This window comes from Puntigrus tetrazona, chromosome 23, assembly GCF_018831695.1.
Source record: "Puntigrus tetrazona isolate hp1 chromosome 23, ASM1883169v1, whole genome shotgun sequence".
In the NCBI taxonomy this organism is placed as follows: domain Eukaryota; kingdom Metazoa; phylum Chordata; class Actinopteri; order Cypriniformes; family Cyprinidae; genus Puntigrus; species Puntigrus tetrazona.
Genome location: NC_056721.1, coordinates 2,213,617 through 2,233,588, shown reverse-complemented (window position 1 = coordinate 2,233,588; position 19,972 = coordinate 2,213,617). Strand labels below are relative to the sequence as shown.

The 19,972-nt window shown below is 40.6% G+C and overlaps 1 protein-coding gene across 9 annotated transcripts; it reads left to right on the top strand.

Moving 5' to 3' along the window:
• cc2d2a (coiled-coil and C2 domain containing 2A) lies at positions 1–19,201 on the top strand. Of its 9 annotated transcripts, none has more exons than XM_043224817.1 (40): positions 1–329; positions 429–504; positions 707–763; positions 1,390–1,467; positions 1,638–1,761; positions 1,832–1,923; positions 2,034–2,135; positions 2,551–2,643; positions 2,736–2,951; positions 3,108–3,267; positions 3,343–3,479; positions 3,562–3,693; positions 5,621–5,830; positions 5,913–6,019; positions 6,876–7,016; positions 7,087–7,243; positions 7,340–7,584; positions 9,099–9,276; positions 9,363–9,516; positions 9,599–9,746; positions 9,837–9,975; positions 10,255–10,458; positions 11,162–11,254; positions 11,633–11,724; positions 11,924–11,938; positions 12,901–13,068; positions 13,148–13,253; positions 13,335–13,444; positions 14,145–14,241; positions 14,332–14,430; positions 14,631–14,807; positions 15,228–15,242; positions 15,868–16,071; positions 16,159–16,248; positions 16,337–16,450; positions 16,544–16,678; positions 17,705–17,827; positions 17,969–18,027; positions 18,100–18,277; positions 18,623–19,201. In XM_043224817.1, the coding sequence occupies exons 1-40, from the start codon at positions 304–306 to the stop codon at positions 18,809–18,811; spliced, it is 5,040 nt and encodes a 1,679-aa protein (XP_043080752.1). In that variant the 5' UTR covers positions 1–303; the 3' UTR covers positions 18,812–19,201. The 9 variants fall into 9 exon arrangements, with proteins under 9 accessions (XP_043080752.1, XP_043080750.1, XP_043080757.1 ...); XM_043224815.1 differs by having other exon boundaries at positions 1,387–1,467; XM_043224822.1 differs by lacking the exon at positions 707–763.
• The last annotated feature ends 771 nt before the right edge of the window (positions 19,202–19,972 follow it).

The window sequence follows — 19,972 nt, the reverse complement described above, 5'->3', positions numbered from 1 at the left end:
GATTATTTACATCCGTTACCAGGCAGCGAAGCGACGCGTGACGGTAAAACTCTACCAACATAAAGACTACAAATCTGCTCTTTCAGCGGATTAATGGTTTGTGCGCTATGAAAATCTAGAAAGCCATTGTTTTGTTCACTTGTTCTGCCTCGAAAGAAGAGCAGTGGGCTGTTACTCGGTGCACTGGAAATCCGTGTAACATTAACATGCTTATAGACCATACAGTCTGTAAACTTCACTCATTCACGATTGTATTGGTTTCCCGTGAAGACTTCTAATCTGATATGAGTTTGGGAAGTGTTCATGGCCACCAAAATGTCCTCGCCCAGGTAATCTTTCTATTTCTATTTCAAAAATAAAAATGTAAAATGCGATCGCTTTAAGACTTTTATTTGTATTTTTTTTTTTTGATCTCCTGTTATCTTCAGTGATGTACGAGAGAAGATAAGGAAGAAGAGGAGAGAGCTGCAGGAGTCTTTAGGAAGAGTCCGAGATGATAAACAGGTACTAAATATCGCTAGTTACCTTCTGGTTGCACTTTTGGAGAGTACGCGCATATATATTCATGTTTGGTGCATTTCGCTTCTGAAGTGGCCAGACACGTTATGTTAGGAGTTAGTTTTACAAGACAAACTGTAGCGATATAAAGCTAGAGTATGCTCCTTCACTGAACACATGCATGAAGGTCTGTGCCGATCTGCTGTAGGCTTTGGTTCCGTCAGACTGGGATCTGTCTAAGGAGAATGAACACACTGCGGTGGAGGTTGGTTCTGTTCTCACCCCTGCAATGTCCTCGAATGCACTAACACATTTCTACAGCTCTTCTGTCCTAATTCTTAGTTAATCATCAAAGTAAATAAACAATGGCTCATCAGTCACCTTTGTGTCATCATGACATTCTATCTATCTATCTATCTATCTATCTATCTATCTATCTATCTATCCATCCATCTATCCATCTATTCGTAAAATTAGATATTAAAGAGAATGTTTATGGTCATATAGGCTTTGTAGTTAAATAGTTAAACATTTTAACTATTCTTTCGATGCTTTTCTGTTGGATTTTCATTCCTCTTGTTTCTAAGCATGAAATTTCCTTAAAAACACTGCATGCTATTTTATCTAAGTTGACATATATCTTATGCTGGCATGATTAACAGCAAACTCAAAAAACAATAACTATACAGTTTGTGTGTATAATATATATATATATATATATATATATATATATATATATATATATATATATATACACAAAAAAGTGTGAAAACGTGTTGGCCCCCTTCCAGATTTAATTTTGTATATATATATATATATATATATATATATATATATATATATATATATATATATATATATATATATATTCATAATATGTCACATTAGCAGCTTCCAGGTGGAGAAGAGGACCTTGGTGAGACACTCAGACGTTCAGTGATGGCGAAGAGAATGAAAAAGAAGAAGAAGGTCAGGACTGTGATAACTTTATAGATAGACACGTATATTATTACATCTGTATTATAGATATATTATTGCCACGATGCGGAATTGATTTAACCTTTCATTTCTGCTTTTTTGTAAAATAACAATTGCTGCAACAATAAAATCCATTGCACTTGGGTTTCTTTTGTCTTCAGCTTCTTAAGGAGATGGCGGTGGAGTCTCCTCCAGATGAGGAGGAGGTGACAGCAGTGCAGGAGATGAGAGAGGAGCGAGACCTAGGAGAGGATGTAGAAAGCCCACCAGCGCGCTCGCCGAGAGGTTAGGACACGCTTTGGTTTCTCAGGAGCTGGCTGCCGCTGCGTGACTCTCATCCTCGCAATCTTTCTAGATCTTCCTCCTCATCCTGCGATAAGGCCAGGATCCAGCCAATCAGAGACCACCATGAGACGGCGCATGACAGAGAAGCTGAGAGCAGCGAAGGTAAAGGTCGCCTGGGGCTAGTAAGAGGAAATCAGAACACGGATTTTTATTCATATATTTCAGAATACTAAACGCTTCCTAATTCGTTCTTAACTGCGTCACCCCTACAGTCTAAAGCCGCTAGCCTTCTAGAGCAGGAAAGCATCATTGAGCCTGCCAGCCGTCTACAGAGTCTGCGAGACAGAGACACCCTCACCAGATTCGACAGAGATGTAAGCGCTGATGAACTGCAAAGAAAAACGTCAAAATGTAATTTGATGTAAACATAAATGGTCCTGACGTGGTCGTGTTTAAAGCAGAGCTCAGTCGTACAGTAGTTGCCCCGAGACCATAAACTAAATATTGAAATATGCACTACAAAAAGGAAATACGAAACAACACGGTTGTTTTCACCATTGACGATAATAAGAAACGTTTCTTGATCCTTCAGAAATCTTTCTAATATTATGATTTGCTGCTTGTGTGACACTGAAGACTGGAGAAGTGATGTTGAAAATTCGGTTTGCATCAAAGGAATAAATTCGATTTTTGTAAATATATTAGCTTTAAATTTTACCGTTAAGATGAAACGCACCACCTCCAGCTGGAAGACATCTGAACATGTTCTGTCACGGTTTCCTCCTTCAGATGGATCCAGATCTACAGGCCGATGAAGACTCATCCTTTGCTGCCAGGCTGAAGTTTCGTGATGCAGCTAGACGTGCAGCCAAAGACAGAAGGGTAAGAGTCTGCCGTTTCTTCAACGAGGACATATGTTATAAAATGGTACGTTTATTTGCATGCGTTGTGATGCGTGTTTGGTTTCTGGGCAGGCCGAGGCTGGTTTGCCGACCGATGAAGAGGCGTACAACTTCTTCACCTTCAGCTTTGACCCAGAGCCTCAACGGCAACAGAGCCGCAAGAAAAGACGGTTCAGGAGAACAGAAGAAGAAGAAGAATCCGGGGAGGAAGATGAAGAAGAAGAAGAAGAGGAGGAGGAAGAGGGTGAATTAGAGAGGGATCATGAAGGAGAAGAGTCTGAAACAAGGGTGATTTGAGTTCATATTTTTTTACGGACGTATATTTTGTAGAGTTTTAGTAATAATATAATGCATTAGTTAACATAAATCTGAGCTTATTGTAAACTGTCCCTATTTTTGTTGCTGGTTAGCATTCATTCATGATGTAATGCATTCATTCTTCAGGATGAAGATTCTCCTCTGGTCAGAGACGACGAGGAGGATTTGTTCATCATTGACCAATCAGCGCAGGACTTCCTGGAAGTGAGGAGAGCAGAATATATAGGCTACAGCAGGCGACTGCAGAGGGAGCGAGAGACACTGTTCGTTCCCAGCATGAGGCCAGGTACAGAAACACTGCAGCTCTTCATCCCAACCCTCCTGTAGTATTAAACTACAATAACCTGTATGATTTACACAGTTCCTGCCTCCGGTAAGCTGCCAGAGAACGTGCGTCCCCGTTTCCTGGAGGAGGAAGGGTTATACGTGGGAGAGAGGCCACCCGTCTGTCTGACCAATCAGAACATTTTGGAAAACCGAATCCTGAAGCAGGCCGAGGTAATTAAAGAAATGATACTGTAAAAAAACTAATGGTCACAGATGGTATTGTGTGTAATGCGAGTGTTCGCGATTGGCGCAGGGAAGGAAGTGGTTTGGAGACGATGGGCGTATTATTGCTCTGCCCGACCCAATCAAAGAGTCTTCGTCCAGACCGCCTCTCTTTCACCTGGAGGATGAGCTGGACCCTGCGCTGCAGTCTGTCTACAGAAAGGTCAGGGATTGAACTATACGTCATGATAATTATAGTTTGTGTGTTTATGGGCTGGTTCCTCTCACTTTTTTGTTTCCTTGAAGGTTCATTAACCGCCGTTTTGATTTTTCTGATCTTATTAGAAGTACGTGTTACCATCATTTTATGTTGAATTGCTACATTTAAGCAGCAAAATCATTTTAGAATTTTTACACACATTGTTTAATGCAGTTATAGAAATGGGACGAATGCAATAGCAATTTTTGTTTTTTTACAAAGTGAGTTAATCACTTGATAATCGTCAAAACAATACTCAGTAGACACGACATGTGCCCTTAACCCGAGTTCCCAGGCTGCTACAACCAGTGCTTTCAAATAAAACAACTAGTTTTTGCCAGTTTAGGTTTTGCAACATTTGCGGAATTCAGATGAAACATGACTCGCATTAAATGCACTGGTTTTGGAAGACAGTTTTCTGTGCTCCCAAGACGCTGGACCTCTAACACTGGTCTGGAGACGAAGAATCAGTTATGTTCTGTAATGTTTACTAGCGCTTTTTCGGTGTCATATCCTCCATGCAGCCTGTTTCCAGGCAATATGAACTGCCAATAATATTTGTGGAGATGAGAGGTGTGAGAACGGAGATGGGCTCCAGATGTAGTGATGTCACGGGCTCTGCTGTGAGACAGGGCAGTGAGGTCACATGTGTCTGTCACGCCTCACACCACTCGAAATAGGAGATCCGTAACAGACTTCATAATACACACACACACACACACACACACATAATTGAACAATAACACACCCATTTAGACGTGTGTGTTTTATAAATTCTAGAGGTACTTGTTGTGAATGCTGCATGCCTATAAAAATGAACGTTATGAAAGCGCTCGCAGACATGTGGAACTAATTGACATTAAGTGTTCTGGTAGTGCTACCCACTGAAGCATAAAAGAGTGAAAATGAGAACCATCAAGCAGACACTAGGAGCGCAAGGCTGATAAACGGTGAGAAAACTGAAATATAAATATACCGCGAAAAGAAGAGTAGCAATAAATATGAATGTTACGCTCGGTGATAAGTGATAAAAAAATTGCACACACAGTTTAATGTTACAAAAAATTGTTACAATAAAATTGCTAAACACTGCATGTGTGTGTGTATGTGTGTATATATATATATATATATATATATATATATATATATATATATATATATATATATATATGTGTGTGTGTGTGTGTATGCGTTTAAATGTTTACCTGTATACATCTATTTAAATATATTTAGTATAAACAGAACACATTTTAATTAAATATATGCATTCGTGTGTTTGTATTTTTATATGAGTAATTAATTTACATTGTATACACACAATGTAAACAAACTTATTTTGGATGTAATTAATAATTTGTCGGCACTTTAAAATAATAAAAATATGTCTAATTTTTAAACTAGTTTTTTTATTACTAATATTGCTAGAAAGTAACAATCACAAAATCAACCTGTATTTTAGCATCCTGCAGTTTTCAGTTTAGTGATTTTTGTGAATTTTTCATGTAGTTTTATTTGTTGATTAGTTTATCATTTTTGTATAATTGAATTTTTTTCGTTGTTGTAATTTTAGTACTTCCACCTTTTTTTAAAATGTATTCATTTCCAAAGGCAATATTAACTTTGTTTTTAAATGATTATCCCCATAAAGTTTTGTTAAATCAATAACTATTTGATGTACCTTCAAGCATAATTACTGTTTCCTCTAATCATACAGTTGAAATATAATGGCACTAGTTAAGAAGCTGCTACATTAAAAGATGAGTTGAACAGCAGAGTGCAGGTGCAGAATTCTTCATATGCCCCTCAGTAGTCACATAGCACAAGTTTTCTGTTGTAGACTTTAGACCGCAAATTCACTTGGTGTTTTCCGTTCTTGTCTGCTCTGCCCCAGGCTCTGAAGTCCAAGCATGTGAACCTCTACATAGCTGGAATGGGCGACTCAAGTGCAGACTACCAGCTGGATGTAGATGCATCCGGCCTCATCTTCTCCCATCATCCTCTCTTCAGCCGTGAACATGTGCTGGCAGCTCGTCTCGCCCAGCTGTACGATCAGCACCTGACCAGACAGCACAAGAACCTCACAAGGCTTCTGACTGATAAGGTACCTCCGAAGAGCGCCAATAAGAGCAGGCTTCCTGTTCTTCAGACTCATTCTGAATGCGTGTGTGTGTTTGTGTGTGTAGTTGAACAGCTTGAGAAACACGATTCAGAATATGCTGGAGCTTCACAGAGGAGAGGCTCTGAGTCAGGTGACCCAGCAGAGGATAGCGGAGTACAAACAGGAAGTGAAGTAAGAAATTTCCTGGCCAAAAATATCAGCATCCTTGGTAAATAAGATCAAAAAAGGCTGTGAAAATTAAGCTGCATTGTTAATCCTTTCCATCTTTTGTTTAAACAATTCACAAAAATCTAGCCTTTCATTGGATAATATGAATTAAAAATGAGGGGAAATATCATTATTGAATAAATGTTTTGTCTCAAATACATGTTGGACACAATTATTGGCACCCCTAGAAATTCTTATGATTAAAATATATCTGAAGTATATTCCTTTTCATATTCACGATTTTGAGCACTCCATTGATTATGAACGCATATAGGAGTGAAAACAAAGATTAAACTCCCTTAATCATCCATCACAATGAGAAAAACCAAAGAATATATTTCTAATGTGCAGCAAAAGATAATTAAGCTTCACAAAAGAAAAGAGCTAGAGCAGTGAAAGTCCCATTTACACCATCAGGAAAATAATTAAGAATTTCCAATCGAACATAACATGTTTGGAAACTGTCTGGAAGAGAGTTTGTCTGGAATATCGTCCTAATGCACCTTGAGAGGGAGAGTTTGAGTGCCGATAGACTCTCCAAGGACCGCAGCTGGAGAACTGCAGAAAATCTTGAGGTCAGAAAACCTTAACATTGTCAAACCTCACCCACCACATGCTGTTTTGGGAGAAAAATTCTCCTCGCTCAAAAACAAAATCCAGCTTATTCAGTTAACAAACGACTAGAACTTCAAATGGGACTGGCTTCTATGGCTTCTTTTTTTGGTATTTACCAAGGGTGCAGGATATTTTTGGCTATGACTGTATATGATTGTTGTTCCATCACGTTTAAATTAATGCTTGGTCTCTTCTGTATCATCAGACACACTCGTCAGTTGCGTGATGTGGAGCAGGAGAAGGACAGAGCTCTCCTCAAAAGCATCATCAGAGTCTGGAAGGAGATCAAAGCTCTGAGAGACTTCCAGAGGTTCACCAACACGCCCTTCAAACTCTTCATCAGGAGGTACGGCTTCATTCATAAGAGTCCGACTCTGTGCTTGTGCTTTGTTTCATTAAACAAGTGACGTCTGCAGGGAGAAGGTGGACCGAGAGCAGGACGAGCAGGAGTTTGAGAATGACATCCTAGCGGAGGTGTCGGAGCTGCAGGCAGAGGCAGAGGAAGACTATCAGAGGAAGATGAGTGAATACAGAAGACAACATGAGGAATGGAAATCCTGGAAGAGAAAACAGGTACTTCTACACATGGGATGTGCCTACTGTTTCTGCGTTTGTAATCCTATTTGAAACCGGTCTGAGATGTTCTCAACATGTTCCTGATTCCTTCAGAAAGCTTTGAAGAAAAAGCTGAAAAAGAAAAGGCAGCAGGAGGAGGAAGAGGAGGATGAGGAAAGTGAGGAAGAGCTCGGCGAGGAGCCAGAGAAGCCGGAACCTCCCGAGAAACCAGATATGGGCAACCTAGAAGAGCAAGTGCAGGAGAAAGCAGCCAGGATCCGCAGGAAACCTGGAGAACCTGTTCTAATTCCAGAACTTACAGTCTCAGGGCCCGTGACCCCTAATGAGCAGTGTCCACGGTGAATGTCTCACACACACACACACACACACACACACTCTGATACACTTACTTCAGACCTTCAGGTAATGAAAAACAAGTTTAAAAAAAAACGTTTTTGCTAAGGTAAACATCAATATTACTGAATATTATCTGATTGCAGACTGGCTCTGATTTTCAGCAGCTGCTGTAGTAGGGTTGCGCCGGTAGACAATAGCATCATGAATCGACGATATTTTCGATATTTCACCTCAGCGCCACACATACATGCAAATGAGGCTTCCCCTCCTCAATAGAAGTGATTTAAATACGAACTCTAAAACTAAACCCACAATAAAATTTAACTGTAGAGTGATAAACCTTTATTTACAACTTATAGTGTCTTTTATTTTACAGCTATGAATGAACAAGACGAAACTGCATTGTCACCAGGACTTTTCTTTACAACACATGAATAAAAACATTGATGCTTATTCTTTATCTTCGTTATAATAAAAAATATGCAGTTAATAAGTTATCAGTCTAAAACAGGGCTCATCGTGGGGCGCGGCCCTAAGCACTTGAGCGTTTACTCCAAAAATATTAATTTTGCAACATGAAAATACTTTTATCTTTAACATGCTTGTTTATGTCCAATATTTAGTGTTAAACTGTTGGTCTTTAAAATAAAGTTAACTTTGATTTTGTTAGACTGATAACTCCTGCAAACTTATCACAGCAGGACACACGCGGTCCTAACAGTGATGAATGACTGCTGTATCCGAATATATAAACTACAAGTGTTTACATTTAATAATGTTATATTTAACGTGTCAGTTTTTCAGTGTTTGAAATATATATTTTGAAGTCCCTTGCAATAGCGTAGCATAGTAGCACTTTTAGCTGTAGCTTAGCATAGATCATTGAATCTGATTAGAACGTTAGCATCTCTCTCAAAAATGACTAGAGATGTTTTTCATATTTAAAACTCGACTTTTCTGTAGTTACTTAAAACTCAACTGTTCAACTCTAGGGGAGTTGGAAAATGTGGTATGTTCCTTTAAAGGGTATGGTTTTCGTACAGTTACAGTTTTACCACTGATGTCACATGGACAATTATAACAATGTTCTTGATATATTTCTGGGAACATTTCAGTTGTGTTTTGTAAAAATGCAAGTGTTTACATAGCTTTATTTTTATTTTAAAATTCTTTGCATTTTAAAATTAACTTAGAAATTTATAACAGGTGATACAATTACAATTCAGTTTGTGGTGCTTCTAATTAAATGATGCAGTTGCAGTGTATGGTAGTGTAGTGTAGTGTAGGTATTTGGAAGAAGTTAGATTACACATCCATAATTACCACTAGTTGGCCATTGGCTATAGTTTTTGAAGTGTGTTCAAGTGAAACTTTTTGGACGTTATGCAATCAACATGAGGCAACACCATTGTCAACTTCAATTGCTGCTAGTTCTATGATGAAGGATTGGCGATATGTAGAAACCGTATATCAGCTCCAGAAATGTAAAAATGTCCTTTTTGTTTGTCTTGTCTAGTGCCGAGTTTGCTCGTAGAGAGGATGTGTCCAAACGTGCCCTCTTCATCAAGGTGCTGTACAACGATAAAGAAGTTTCCAGAACAGACAGTCGAAACCTGAACACGGATTTCAGAGTTCACTTTGGTCAGATCTTCAACCTCAAGATAGTGAACTGGCCAGAAAGCATCAAACTACAGGTACAGCTAGGTTGTGTGTGCGCGTTCACGCGAAAGCATTGCTGTTTGTCTGCTTGTGTCTGAGATGCTCTGGATGTTGTCTCGAGGTGTTCGAGAGCGTCGGCTCCTCTTCCTCCCTGCTGGCTGAAGTGTGTGTGCCGGTTCCAGAATCTTCCGTCCTGACCGGCAGTGCACCGTTTGAGGAGATGGAGTTTAGCAGCAACCAAAGAGTCACGTTCAACCATGAGGGGGTCGGCAGCGGTAAACGCCTCTTTAAACCTTTCTAAAATGACTGTTCCATTCATGAGTCGTAAAGGCTTGTTTTATATCTTGTTTGTTGTAGGTGTTCCGTTCTCCTTCGAGGCCGACGGTACTAACACGCAGACCCTGATGACGTCAGGGAAGCTCTCCTGCTACGTTTCATGGGCTGTAGGAGAAGATGACGTCCCCCTCGCTCCCCCGTCCAGTCAGCCTGGAGGGGGTATGTACAGGTCAGAGAGCCAAATTGAGTCCCAGCCCTCCGCTAGCGTATCATTTTCAGTTATGCTGGATCAGATATGCAGTCTTTTCTCTCTCTTCAGTGGTCTCAGGCAGATGGACGCTATAGCATGTATTGGAGCATCTGGGCTGAATGACATGAAGAAATTGGGGAAGTGGGCGGCTGAGTCTCGCCTCGACCCCAATGACCCCAACAATGCTTCCATTATGCAGCTACTCTCGGTAAGTAAACACCCAGAATTCCCTAGACAAATCTCATTGATAATGTACCTCCATGATGATTGTCTAATGTTGTCTTTACATGATCAAACTATACTGCGTCTCTAAGATATCTACAAGGGCGTCTACCAATGAGTTTGAAGATTAATTTCAACGTTTGAAACGTGTAGTTTAGTCATTTTTAAAAAAAGCATTTGACTACTCGACACCACCATTGAGAAAACCAGTAAGAGTGTATTATTCAGGAACGCTGTTTGTTTTTATGTCTTATTGTCTCTGTAGGTGGTGAGTGGTGGAGATGTGGCGGTGCCTGAATATTTCCGCCTGGAGCAGCTTCAGGAGGAGTTTAATTTCCTAGCCGATGAGGAGCTGCATCGTTCCCGACGCTTCCGTCTCCTGAGGCTGCGGAGTCAGGAGGTGCCAGAGTTTCGTCACTTTAAATGTGTCCCGTCCACGGAGCGGGAAATATCTGAAAAAGTGTTCCAGGTAAGATCACCCAACCTTCTGTGTCCAGACTGGATGAATCGCCAAAGACTTTAAAATGTAAAAAAAGGCAAATTAGTGTGATAGCGCAATTGCAAAACAGCGCCGATGGACGTGTAAATTTCTCTGGGTGATTTACTAACAATGTGGAAATTAAAGAACATAGATGCAATTTACATATTGGCCAACGCAATTTAACAAGCACAGTGCAAAGTAGCTGATGGTGATTGAAGCAAATCATAAACAATCTGGCTTGGCAAACAGTATTTTTGTGTTCTTCCATGCCAAATGAATTCTGTATGGAATGAATCTTCTCATTTCTACCACACACTCTCTCTTCTGTGGTGCCTTCTCCTAGCAGCAAATTGCAGCCATTTCAAGATGGTTTGCAAAAGACTAGCGCAAACGTTAGTAAAACATGTTGTGCGATTCATTTGAAAACTCTCCTCCCACAACTTTTGCATCTGAAAGTGAAATGCATAATCAATAAGTTCAGGTGCACCATTTCAGTGCTAATTCTTCACCTCACGTCTTTAGTTAAACTTGACAGTACTATTTTAACGCCAACAGATGGTTTGCACTGGTGAAAGCTGTTAGTCGTTTTCATCTATTTAGACTGTTTAGTGTATGTACCTGTGGGTAGTTCTTACAGTAATTAAAAATGTGTAAGGATAAACAGCTGTTTTGAGTAATAATCTTGTTTCAGGATTATGAGAAGAGATTAAAGGAGGGCGAAATTATCGATACCAAAGAACACATTGACGCACATCGAGCCCTTGTGGCCAAATATCTGCAAAGAGTGAGTTAAAATTTAGCTTTACACTGTTGTTCAGATGTTTAAAAAAAAAAAAAAAAGTCTGTTCTGCTCACCAAGGATGCATTTATTTGATCGAAATACAGTAATAAACAGTTAAATTGTAAAATATTATTAAAATTCCAAATTAGCGATTTCTGTTTTAATATATTGTAAAATGTAATTCATTTCTGTGAATGTGCGTCCTTGCTGAATAAAAGCAATAATTTAGTGTCAGTAAGACTTTTATTTAACATATGTTATTATTTCTGTCTTTGTGTTTTGTTGCCCTAATGATGTAAGAGCTGTGGACATTTAAGCGAGTTTACTGCAACCTTAAATTAAAATTCCTTTTCAAATTCTCCGTTTGTCTCTCCGTCTCAGGTGCGGGAGTCAGTTATTAATCGTTTCCTCATAGCGAAGCATCATTTCATCCTGTCCGACGTGGTTTCAGAGGACGAGGTCCCCAGCATCGGGTAAAGGCTCTATTGATGATCTTTTCTTGAAGTTTTCTGAAGGCAGCCTCATCTTTAGCAGTCCACCCACTTTCAGATGTTGTGCACTTCAGAGAACAAGGCTTTTTAATATCTTAAATCAGTATAATACGATGTTTATTTGACAGTTCCTGTCTTTTATTTCTCTTTTTTTTTTTCTCCTGTACGTTTGTATATTCAGTGGTCCGGGTGCTGGGTATGTTCTGAGGATTTTCTGTTCCGTTTCCAGTCCCCCGTATTCCTTTATTTTTCTCATGTTTCTCCCCTAAGATCTGTGTGTTCATGAGATGTCATTCTCTGTAGAGTTAGTGTGAAGTGTGTGTGTGTTAAAGTCGAGATCACACACTCAGAGAGTGTTTGTGTTTGATCCGCTGGTGAGTACTGATAGTGAATGTTTAGAGCATTTATGTATTCTTTTCCTCACTCACTCTCATGTTATTCCAAACCATAACTTTCTTTCCTTTGTGGAAGGCTGAAGGATTAACCATTTAACCGAATGTTCATGCTGCTCTAGGGACTCTCCAAGCCCAAAAGGAACAAAAATTGTCCGAAACATTATAAAATCATTAATATTGTGTGAGGACCAGGCTGAAAGGCTCCGCCAACAAAAGGAATCAGTGTGATCCATTCCTGAACGTATCAGTTTTTTAAACAAATAAGTGCATGATTCAATGACTCACTCGTAGCAATAGTGTCTTAAATCACTACATATGTAGATTGTTTATATTTACACACACAGGAAAATTAATTAAAAAATCAATTGATGATACACACGCATTCGTTCACATGCACACTTATTAAATAAGATGCAGTCGCCTCCGGAATGAATCAGTTTTTCGAATGAAACCGTTGAGTGAGTGATTCAATTGACTCACTCGTAAAGAGTACGACGATGTCAATAACAGAAGGACTCACTGATGATCTCCATCACTAATGTACTGACTGACTATCCATCGGGAACGCGTTCAACGACAATAATATATACACGTGTTTTGTGTTGAGGATAGAGATAGAGACTTTAAACCAACACACTGTATGTGAGGCTGATGCAGTCCTGTCTCCGTGTCTATTGTTGGCGTGGAACATTAACAGATCCCTCACTAATACCGCAGTGTGTTACGGGATATCTCCACTGACTCTCCGATGACGGTCTTTCAGGGTGTTAGGCTGGAACCTGTTCAAACTGGCCGAACCCAAGCGGCCCCTGAAGCCTCGCAGGAAGGAGAGGAAGAAGGTGACGGCTCAGAACCTCTCCGACGGAGACATCAAGCTCCTGGTCAACATCATCAGAGGATACGACATCCCCGTCCGCAGACCTTACGCCAGGTGCCCGTTTCTACACTTCCAGAGAAGCTGACCAATGAGAAGACACTAAACGATCACTCATTATTCGTTGCGTTTTCAGCAAACCCCCTGCGTCGGCTAAGTCTGGGCGCTCATTCACAGAGCCGTTTACAGCTGCCGTGTCGTCCCAGACACCCCAACAGGGCAGTGAGTGGCCCTTCGGACAGGTAACGGCACGACTGCACCATACCTGCACCTTAGGCGGAATATTATTGGACTGTAACTGTATGTATTCGCGTGTGCTGTAGCCTCTGATCAGGCCGTTTGTGGAGGTATCTTTCCAGCGTTCGGTGCTGCAGACGTCGACCGCTGAGGGTCCGAACCCCTGCTGGAACGAGGAGATTGTTCTGCCATTCAGGTCAGACTGAAACCTGCAACATTGTGATTAACCAATTAGATTTGAAGAGGCAGTTTATAGTTTTTGTGAAGTTTAGGCTGCACAGTGTTTGGTGCTTGTCGTTCATCTCTCAATTCCTCTGATTTTAAAGGATTGACTATGGTTTAGTAGGGATATGGTCAAAACATGTTGACCTGGGAACACATCTAACTCAGCAAAAAGAGGTCGTGGCATACTCTTATCCACCTTATTCTTTATGTAATATATTTAATGGGCGTTGTCGTTTATACATTGAATGGGTCTAGACTCCGGTCGCATTCTCTTCTAGTCATTTTTAGTGGTTCAAAAACAGTCCTGTTGCTGCTTGATTAATGCAGTGTATTGTCCTAATTATGAACACAATGGTTTTTCCGAAACCTTTTTACCACTTACTACACGTTGTTATTCTTGTTATTTCCCTATAGCGGTTAATGAATTAGAGGTTACTTCCACATTTTAGAAATAAAGTGGAAAAAAACCAAAAAAAACAGTAAATGGGGGTTGTTGAATGAGTCAGCAATATTAAAAAAGGAATAATATTGAATGCTTTTATACTTGTATTATTTCTTTTTTATTTGTTATTATAGTTATATATTATTAGTATTGATAAGGATAAATATTTTAAATATACATTATCAATAATATATTATAATTTTTTTTTTTTTTCTTGATGTCATCTCAGTGCTCCAAACGGAGACTACAGCTCCACCAGTCTGCAGTCGGTCAGAGACGAGGTCTTCATCAACATCTTCGATGAGGTCCTCTATGATGTGGTGGAGGTGAGAAACGTTCAGACGTGGTGCTTGTGGATGCCGAGTCATTTTAATGTTCCCGATGTGATGTCGACCTGTCCGTGTGAACTCTGTCAGGATGAGCGGGAGAGAGGGAACACCATTCACACCCGTATAGAGCGCCACTGGCTCGGCTCCATCAAGATTCCCTTCAGCACCATCTACCTGCAGTCCCGGGCAAGACACCAAACACCAGCACTCCATTAACATGCGTTCCTGTATAATGCAAATGTGCTTTAAAATAATCCTGCTACGCTCCGATAGGCTAAACATTTTATTGGCTAGTGTGTTTTTTAACTATTATTATTACTTTTTTTTCACTCACCTTTGATTGATTGTGATCTGTATTTGTTTTATGATCTGTACGTGATGTTTAGATTGATGGGACGTTTAAGGTGTCCACTCCTCCGGTGCTGCTGGGATACAGTAAGGAGCGCAGTTTGGGCAGCGAAGGTGGATACGACGCCGTCCGCAGTCTGAGCGAAGGAACCTTCCTCAGCCTCTTTATCACCATTGAGCCCCAGCTGGTTCCTGGAGACACCATCAGAGAAAAGGTACAGCCGAGAAATCGGATTTATCATCAAGTGTTACGTGATGACAGAAAAATAGTTTTTATAGAGCTTTGAAATGATTCATTGTTATCACATCTCTTTGTGCGAGTAGATTTATTATGTATATATAGATGCGCGCACACACACACACACACACACACACACGTATATAATTGAAGAGAAATATGCTAAATATTTATAATATAAATTAAATGAATATACATATATATGTACACATAAATACACACACACACACACACACACACAAAGTACACGCACATATATTATGTAAACCAAAAAATTTATTTCAGATACGATAAACGTTTGACAACTTTTTTTATGTTCGTAAAAATGCTAATTTTAGTTGTATTTTTTTGTTCAATATTTCTTCTCTGTCTCTGTTTTTTTGACCGCTTTTAATAGATGAAGGAAGTAAAGGTAACATGTCTGGAGTCTGAATCATTTTTATTTACAGTAGAAGTCTATGGGGAAAGCGTTGTACTAACGTAAACATTAAAATACACACTTTTCACCAAAACGCTTAAACCTTTATGTGTTAACATCATGCCATTGTGATTACTAACCATTTTTTTAAGCCAGTAAACTCAGAAAGGACGAAAGAAAGGGACTGTTTACGTGGATAAAAATCTTCTGATAGTAACCCAGGGCCGTTGTCCCGCCTCTACAGGCACAATAATAAAAAACACTTTACAGCTTAAAATGTAAAACACACTGGATGAGTAAAAGCGCTTTAACAGATACATAAGATACAGATTTCTGTTGCTTGCCAGAATGTCTTGCCCCACAGACTTCAGCTGTAAGTGTCTGTATAACTGTAAACGTGATTGCTGTTTGTTTTCAAAAATGGAGAAAAGAGTGATTTTCTGTGGTAATGAGAGCCTCGTACTCATTTCATTCACAAGTGCTCCCTTGTAACTTGTATTACGTGTAGCTTAACCCGAGCCATGCCTAGTGTTGTTTAGATCAGGTTTAATATCTCTCAATGTCCAATGTCGGTGTAAAAATCGCTGTTTCACGACCTTTGACCTCTCTCTCCTCTCAGTTTGACTCTCAGGAAGGCGAGCGCTTGTTGATAGCAAGTGAAGTGTTTGAGAAGGAGGCAACTCGGCGTTTCCCCGACCGCCCCTGTCTCACCACCGTCATCGACATCAACGGCAAAACCGTCTTCGTCACGCGCTTCATACGACCTCTGAACCCCCCGCAGGAGCTGCTGGACGCTTTCCCAAACGGCCCTCAGGAGACCACGGTCTGTCCACACACTGTTCGGACAGCAGCTCTGTGTGTGTGTGTGTGTGTGTGTGTGTGTTCACCCTCTCCTCCGCTCTCTCCTCAGGAGCTGGTCGCTCGATACGTGTCGCTCGTTCCTTCTCTCCCGGACAGCGTGTCTTTTGCTGGGGTTTGTGACTTGTGGAGCACGTGTGACGTGAGTAAACACGGGCGGCTCTCGTTTGGTTCTGTTCTCTGAGATCGTGTCACATACGCCCATTTTTGTCTGATTTATGGTGTTTTAGCAATTCCTAACACTGCTAGCTGGAGATGAGGAGGAGCACGCCGTGTTACTCTGTAACTACTTCCTGTCTATGGGGAAAAGGGCGTGGCTTATCGTAGGCGTCGCCATTCCTGAGGTGAGTGTCAGGCCTCTTAGCCAATCACGCGTCGGTACAACCTAAATCGCTAAATCGCGTATCTATTATTATGGGTTTGTGTGATTGTTTTAGGGCCCTACAGCGTATGTTTTGACGTATGAGCAGAACCGCTATCTGATCTGGAATCCCAGCACCGGGCAGCACTACGGACAATATGACACATTCTGCCCCCTACAGTCCATCGGCTGCCTGATCAACTCGGACAACGTTAGTAAAACACCCTCACCTGAACTAATCATTTCAATCATAACTGACTCTATATCTGTGCAAAAATACATTTTGTGCTACAAGCGACACACGATTTGTTGAGACAACGGTTTTGCCAACTATTTCTATTCAAGAAACCGTATTTCTGCAACGCCGCAGGAACAATCATTCAGACTATACGACGGTAGATAATCTCAGGCCCTGCTTTATTCAAAGTTAAACGGGAGTTTAGATGTCATATTGTGTGGCGTTTATAGCCATACTCGAAAGCAGCAACAAATAGTTTACCTCAGATCTTGAAAGTAGACGACCGTTAAAACTGAACCCACAAGTTTATTTTATAACGAAGGTGTTATTATTCACTCGTTATGTACGTTTAATGATGTCAAAAAGCTTTAATGTTTCTGAATTACATTATAAACTTAGCCATTTCATTGCGAGTGCAGAGCCCGCCCACACACGCTTCTGATTGGCTGTGATATTTGATTGATTTTTGCTTGTCGCTTGTTGTTAGGACACACTGTTAGTTAATTTTCTAGTCAAATGTTACACTTGTTTTACACTTTTGAAACGTGGCGACTTTATTTGAGCCGAACTACAGTAAAAAGACAGTGATATTGTTAAAATGTTACTATAAATTTTAATCAAGTGTTTTCTGTGGGAATTTTATGCTAAAATGTAGTTTATTATTGCGATGTGAAGCTGTATTTACAGTAGTCCGGCCTTCAGTGTGACATGATCTTTCAGAAATCATTCTAATAAGCTGATTTGCTGCTCAAGAAACAGTGATGAAAACAGTGCTGCATTTTTGTGGAAAAAGTCCAGTGCCAGTAAAAGAAAAAAAAGTGCCAATAAAAGACTCAGATTTTTTTTCCAAACCATAAAAAAAAAAAAAAAAAAAAAAAAAAAAAAAAAAAAAAATTCTGGCCAATGTGGCATTTATTTTATGTTAAAATTTAATATGATAAAAAGCAGTATCGTATGGTAATTTTTAAAAAAAAAATTATATTTGTGCGTCCGTCTCAGGTGTGGTTTAACATCCAGCCGTACGCTGCTCCTGTGAGAATGAGTTTCGACGTCTCTAAGCCAAATCTCTGGAAGGCGTTTTTCTCTCGATCCTTCCCTGATCCCGGCCTCTCTAGCGTGCAGGTGAGGACCTCTCCACCAATCACAGGCCTCGATCTAACTGAACCCAGCTGAAGAATCCCAGTGATTCTACTGGATCTTAAAACCACTTTTTGAAGTGACGTCAAACATCTAGTCAGAATTGATTTGAGTCGTGTTTTTCAGCCGGAGAGCCTGGTGTACAGACACACGGACAGAGCAGCTGCTGCTGAGTTACAGGACAGGTTAGTTTGACTCAAACACACACACACACACACACAAACACACCTGTCTGATGAAATGAGCTCCTGCTGTAGGATAGAGAAGGTTTTGAGGGAGAAGATCATGGATTGGCGTCCACGTCACCCCACGCGCTGGAACCGCTACTGCATCTCTACGCTACGCCAGTTCCTGCCAAAATTAGAGCTGAGCGGAGGGCGAGAGGTGGCGGAGGAACACCGCCTGGAGCTGCAAAGCCTTCTGGGAGAATACAGGGTGAGTCTTCTGCTAAAAAAATCACATGCTGTTAGCTAATATAGCCGTTTATAGGTCACGTATACGTGCTCGGTGAGACGATTTAGCCAATTCCCGATCATCTCCGCATTGTTACAGTATCATTAGTATTTGTGAACGAACCGTTTGTGCTCTTCTTCATGTTGGCGGCACCCAGATCCACTTCCTGCTGCGAGGCGGATCGAGCCCAGCGCAGTATAGTTTTCCAAAGGGAAACTCTACACCCCTGTGCAGGGGAAAAAAGCCTTTCTACTGCACAGGTGGCCAGGTTTTATCGCCAGCAGTGAAACACCCATTTAACGTTGTTTTCTCACCGATCTGTTTCAGATATCTGGGTTTCCCCTACACCTTCCTTTCTCAGAGATTCGGCCAATCGTTGAAGCCGTTCACAGCACAGGGGTTCATAAGGTCGAAGCCCCAAATGTAGAGTTCGCCCTGGCGGTCCACGTGCACCCGTACCCTGGGGACGTGCTCTCCGTTTGGGTCTACATCGCCTCCCTGGTCAGTGCACACTAGGTCCCTGCAGCAGGGAGAAGACTTCTTCATGTGCTTCATGTGAAATGAAAATGTCATGTTTTATATAGATTTTCGATTTTGTAGATCTCCTCAGTGTGTTTTAACACTACCCGTACTACTAGCAGTCGTCTTATTTATTTTTAAAGAAACTCTTAAAATGTTTAAGTGTGAATTTACAGCTTTTATACATTTTGTATTCTGTATATTATTCATGGTTTTACTGAATCTAGATGTATTTTTTTAAACATTTTAAAATTACACAAGTTCAAGTTTGAGCGTATTTGTTAAACTTTGCTCAACAATATATCCTCCAGTAAATATCACCTTAATATTTGCTTGCTGCTACATTGAACCAGTTGATTATTAAAGCACATCTCAATGTGAAAACAATACAAGCACTAGAGGATAACGCTTCTGTTCTCTGTTTTGTATGTGAGATTGTAAATCTGCAGAGATGTTATCTCTCTCCGACTGATGTATTTGTCCTGCTCGGACGGATCAGATCTGTCAGCGGTTGGAGGCTCTGTTTGGTTTGAGTCTTGTGTTGGGAGCTGTGTGGTCCTGCAGGTGTTTTTGTGGTTGTTAGTGTATGACAGCTGTCCCCTCGCTCTGGTCATGTAGGGCAATCAAACCGTGAACGTCCCGAGAGCGAAAGGCTTCACTCTTCACCAGAGCTTTTCTAGATACTACGTGTTAGCTGCTGTTCTTCAGGGGTTCCTCATATATTATTGTCTTGAAATCCTGTGATAAAACCATCATTGCTGAAACATTACTCGATTTTTGAAGGACTTGTGGAGCTGTAGGTGCTACACACAGTCAATTTTTAAAGGTACGTGATGTTTTAGTAATGTCCTCTATCCACCGGCAATTGAAATCACAGCAACATGCAGAAATAGTCTTAAAATAAACCCCAGAAAATCAAGCTTTGCATTGCACTTAATGGTGAAGTACCACTAGATGGCTCCTCTTTATCATGTGGGTTTAATTTATGAGCTCAAAACTCGCTGAAGGCCATGACCGCAGATCACAGCTGTATCAGATCAGGCTATCAAACACTACACACGACCCACCTTCATGTTGACAGGAATGATAACAGAAATAAGTGAAAGCATGATCATTGGGAAAAGCTGCACAACCAAAGATGGTGATGAGGTCGGAGCT

Bases quoted from the DNA above. Each gene is read 5' to 3' on its own strand.
- cc2d2a (XM_043224815.1), top strand. From the start codon at position 304: ATGGCCACCAAAATGTCCTCGCCCAG. The intron at 6,020-6,875 runs GTAAGAAATTTC...CTGTATCATCAG, and splicing joins GAGTACAAACAGGAAGTGAA to ACACACTCGTCAGTTGCGTG. The intron at 14,431-14,630 runs GCAAGACACCAA...CGTGATGTTTAG, and splicing joins CCATCTACCTGCAGTCCCGG to ATTGATGGGACGTTTAAGGT.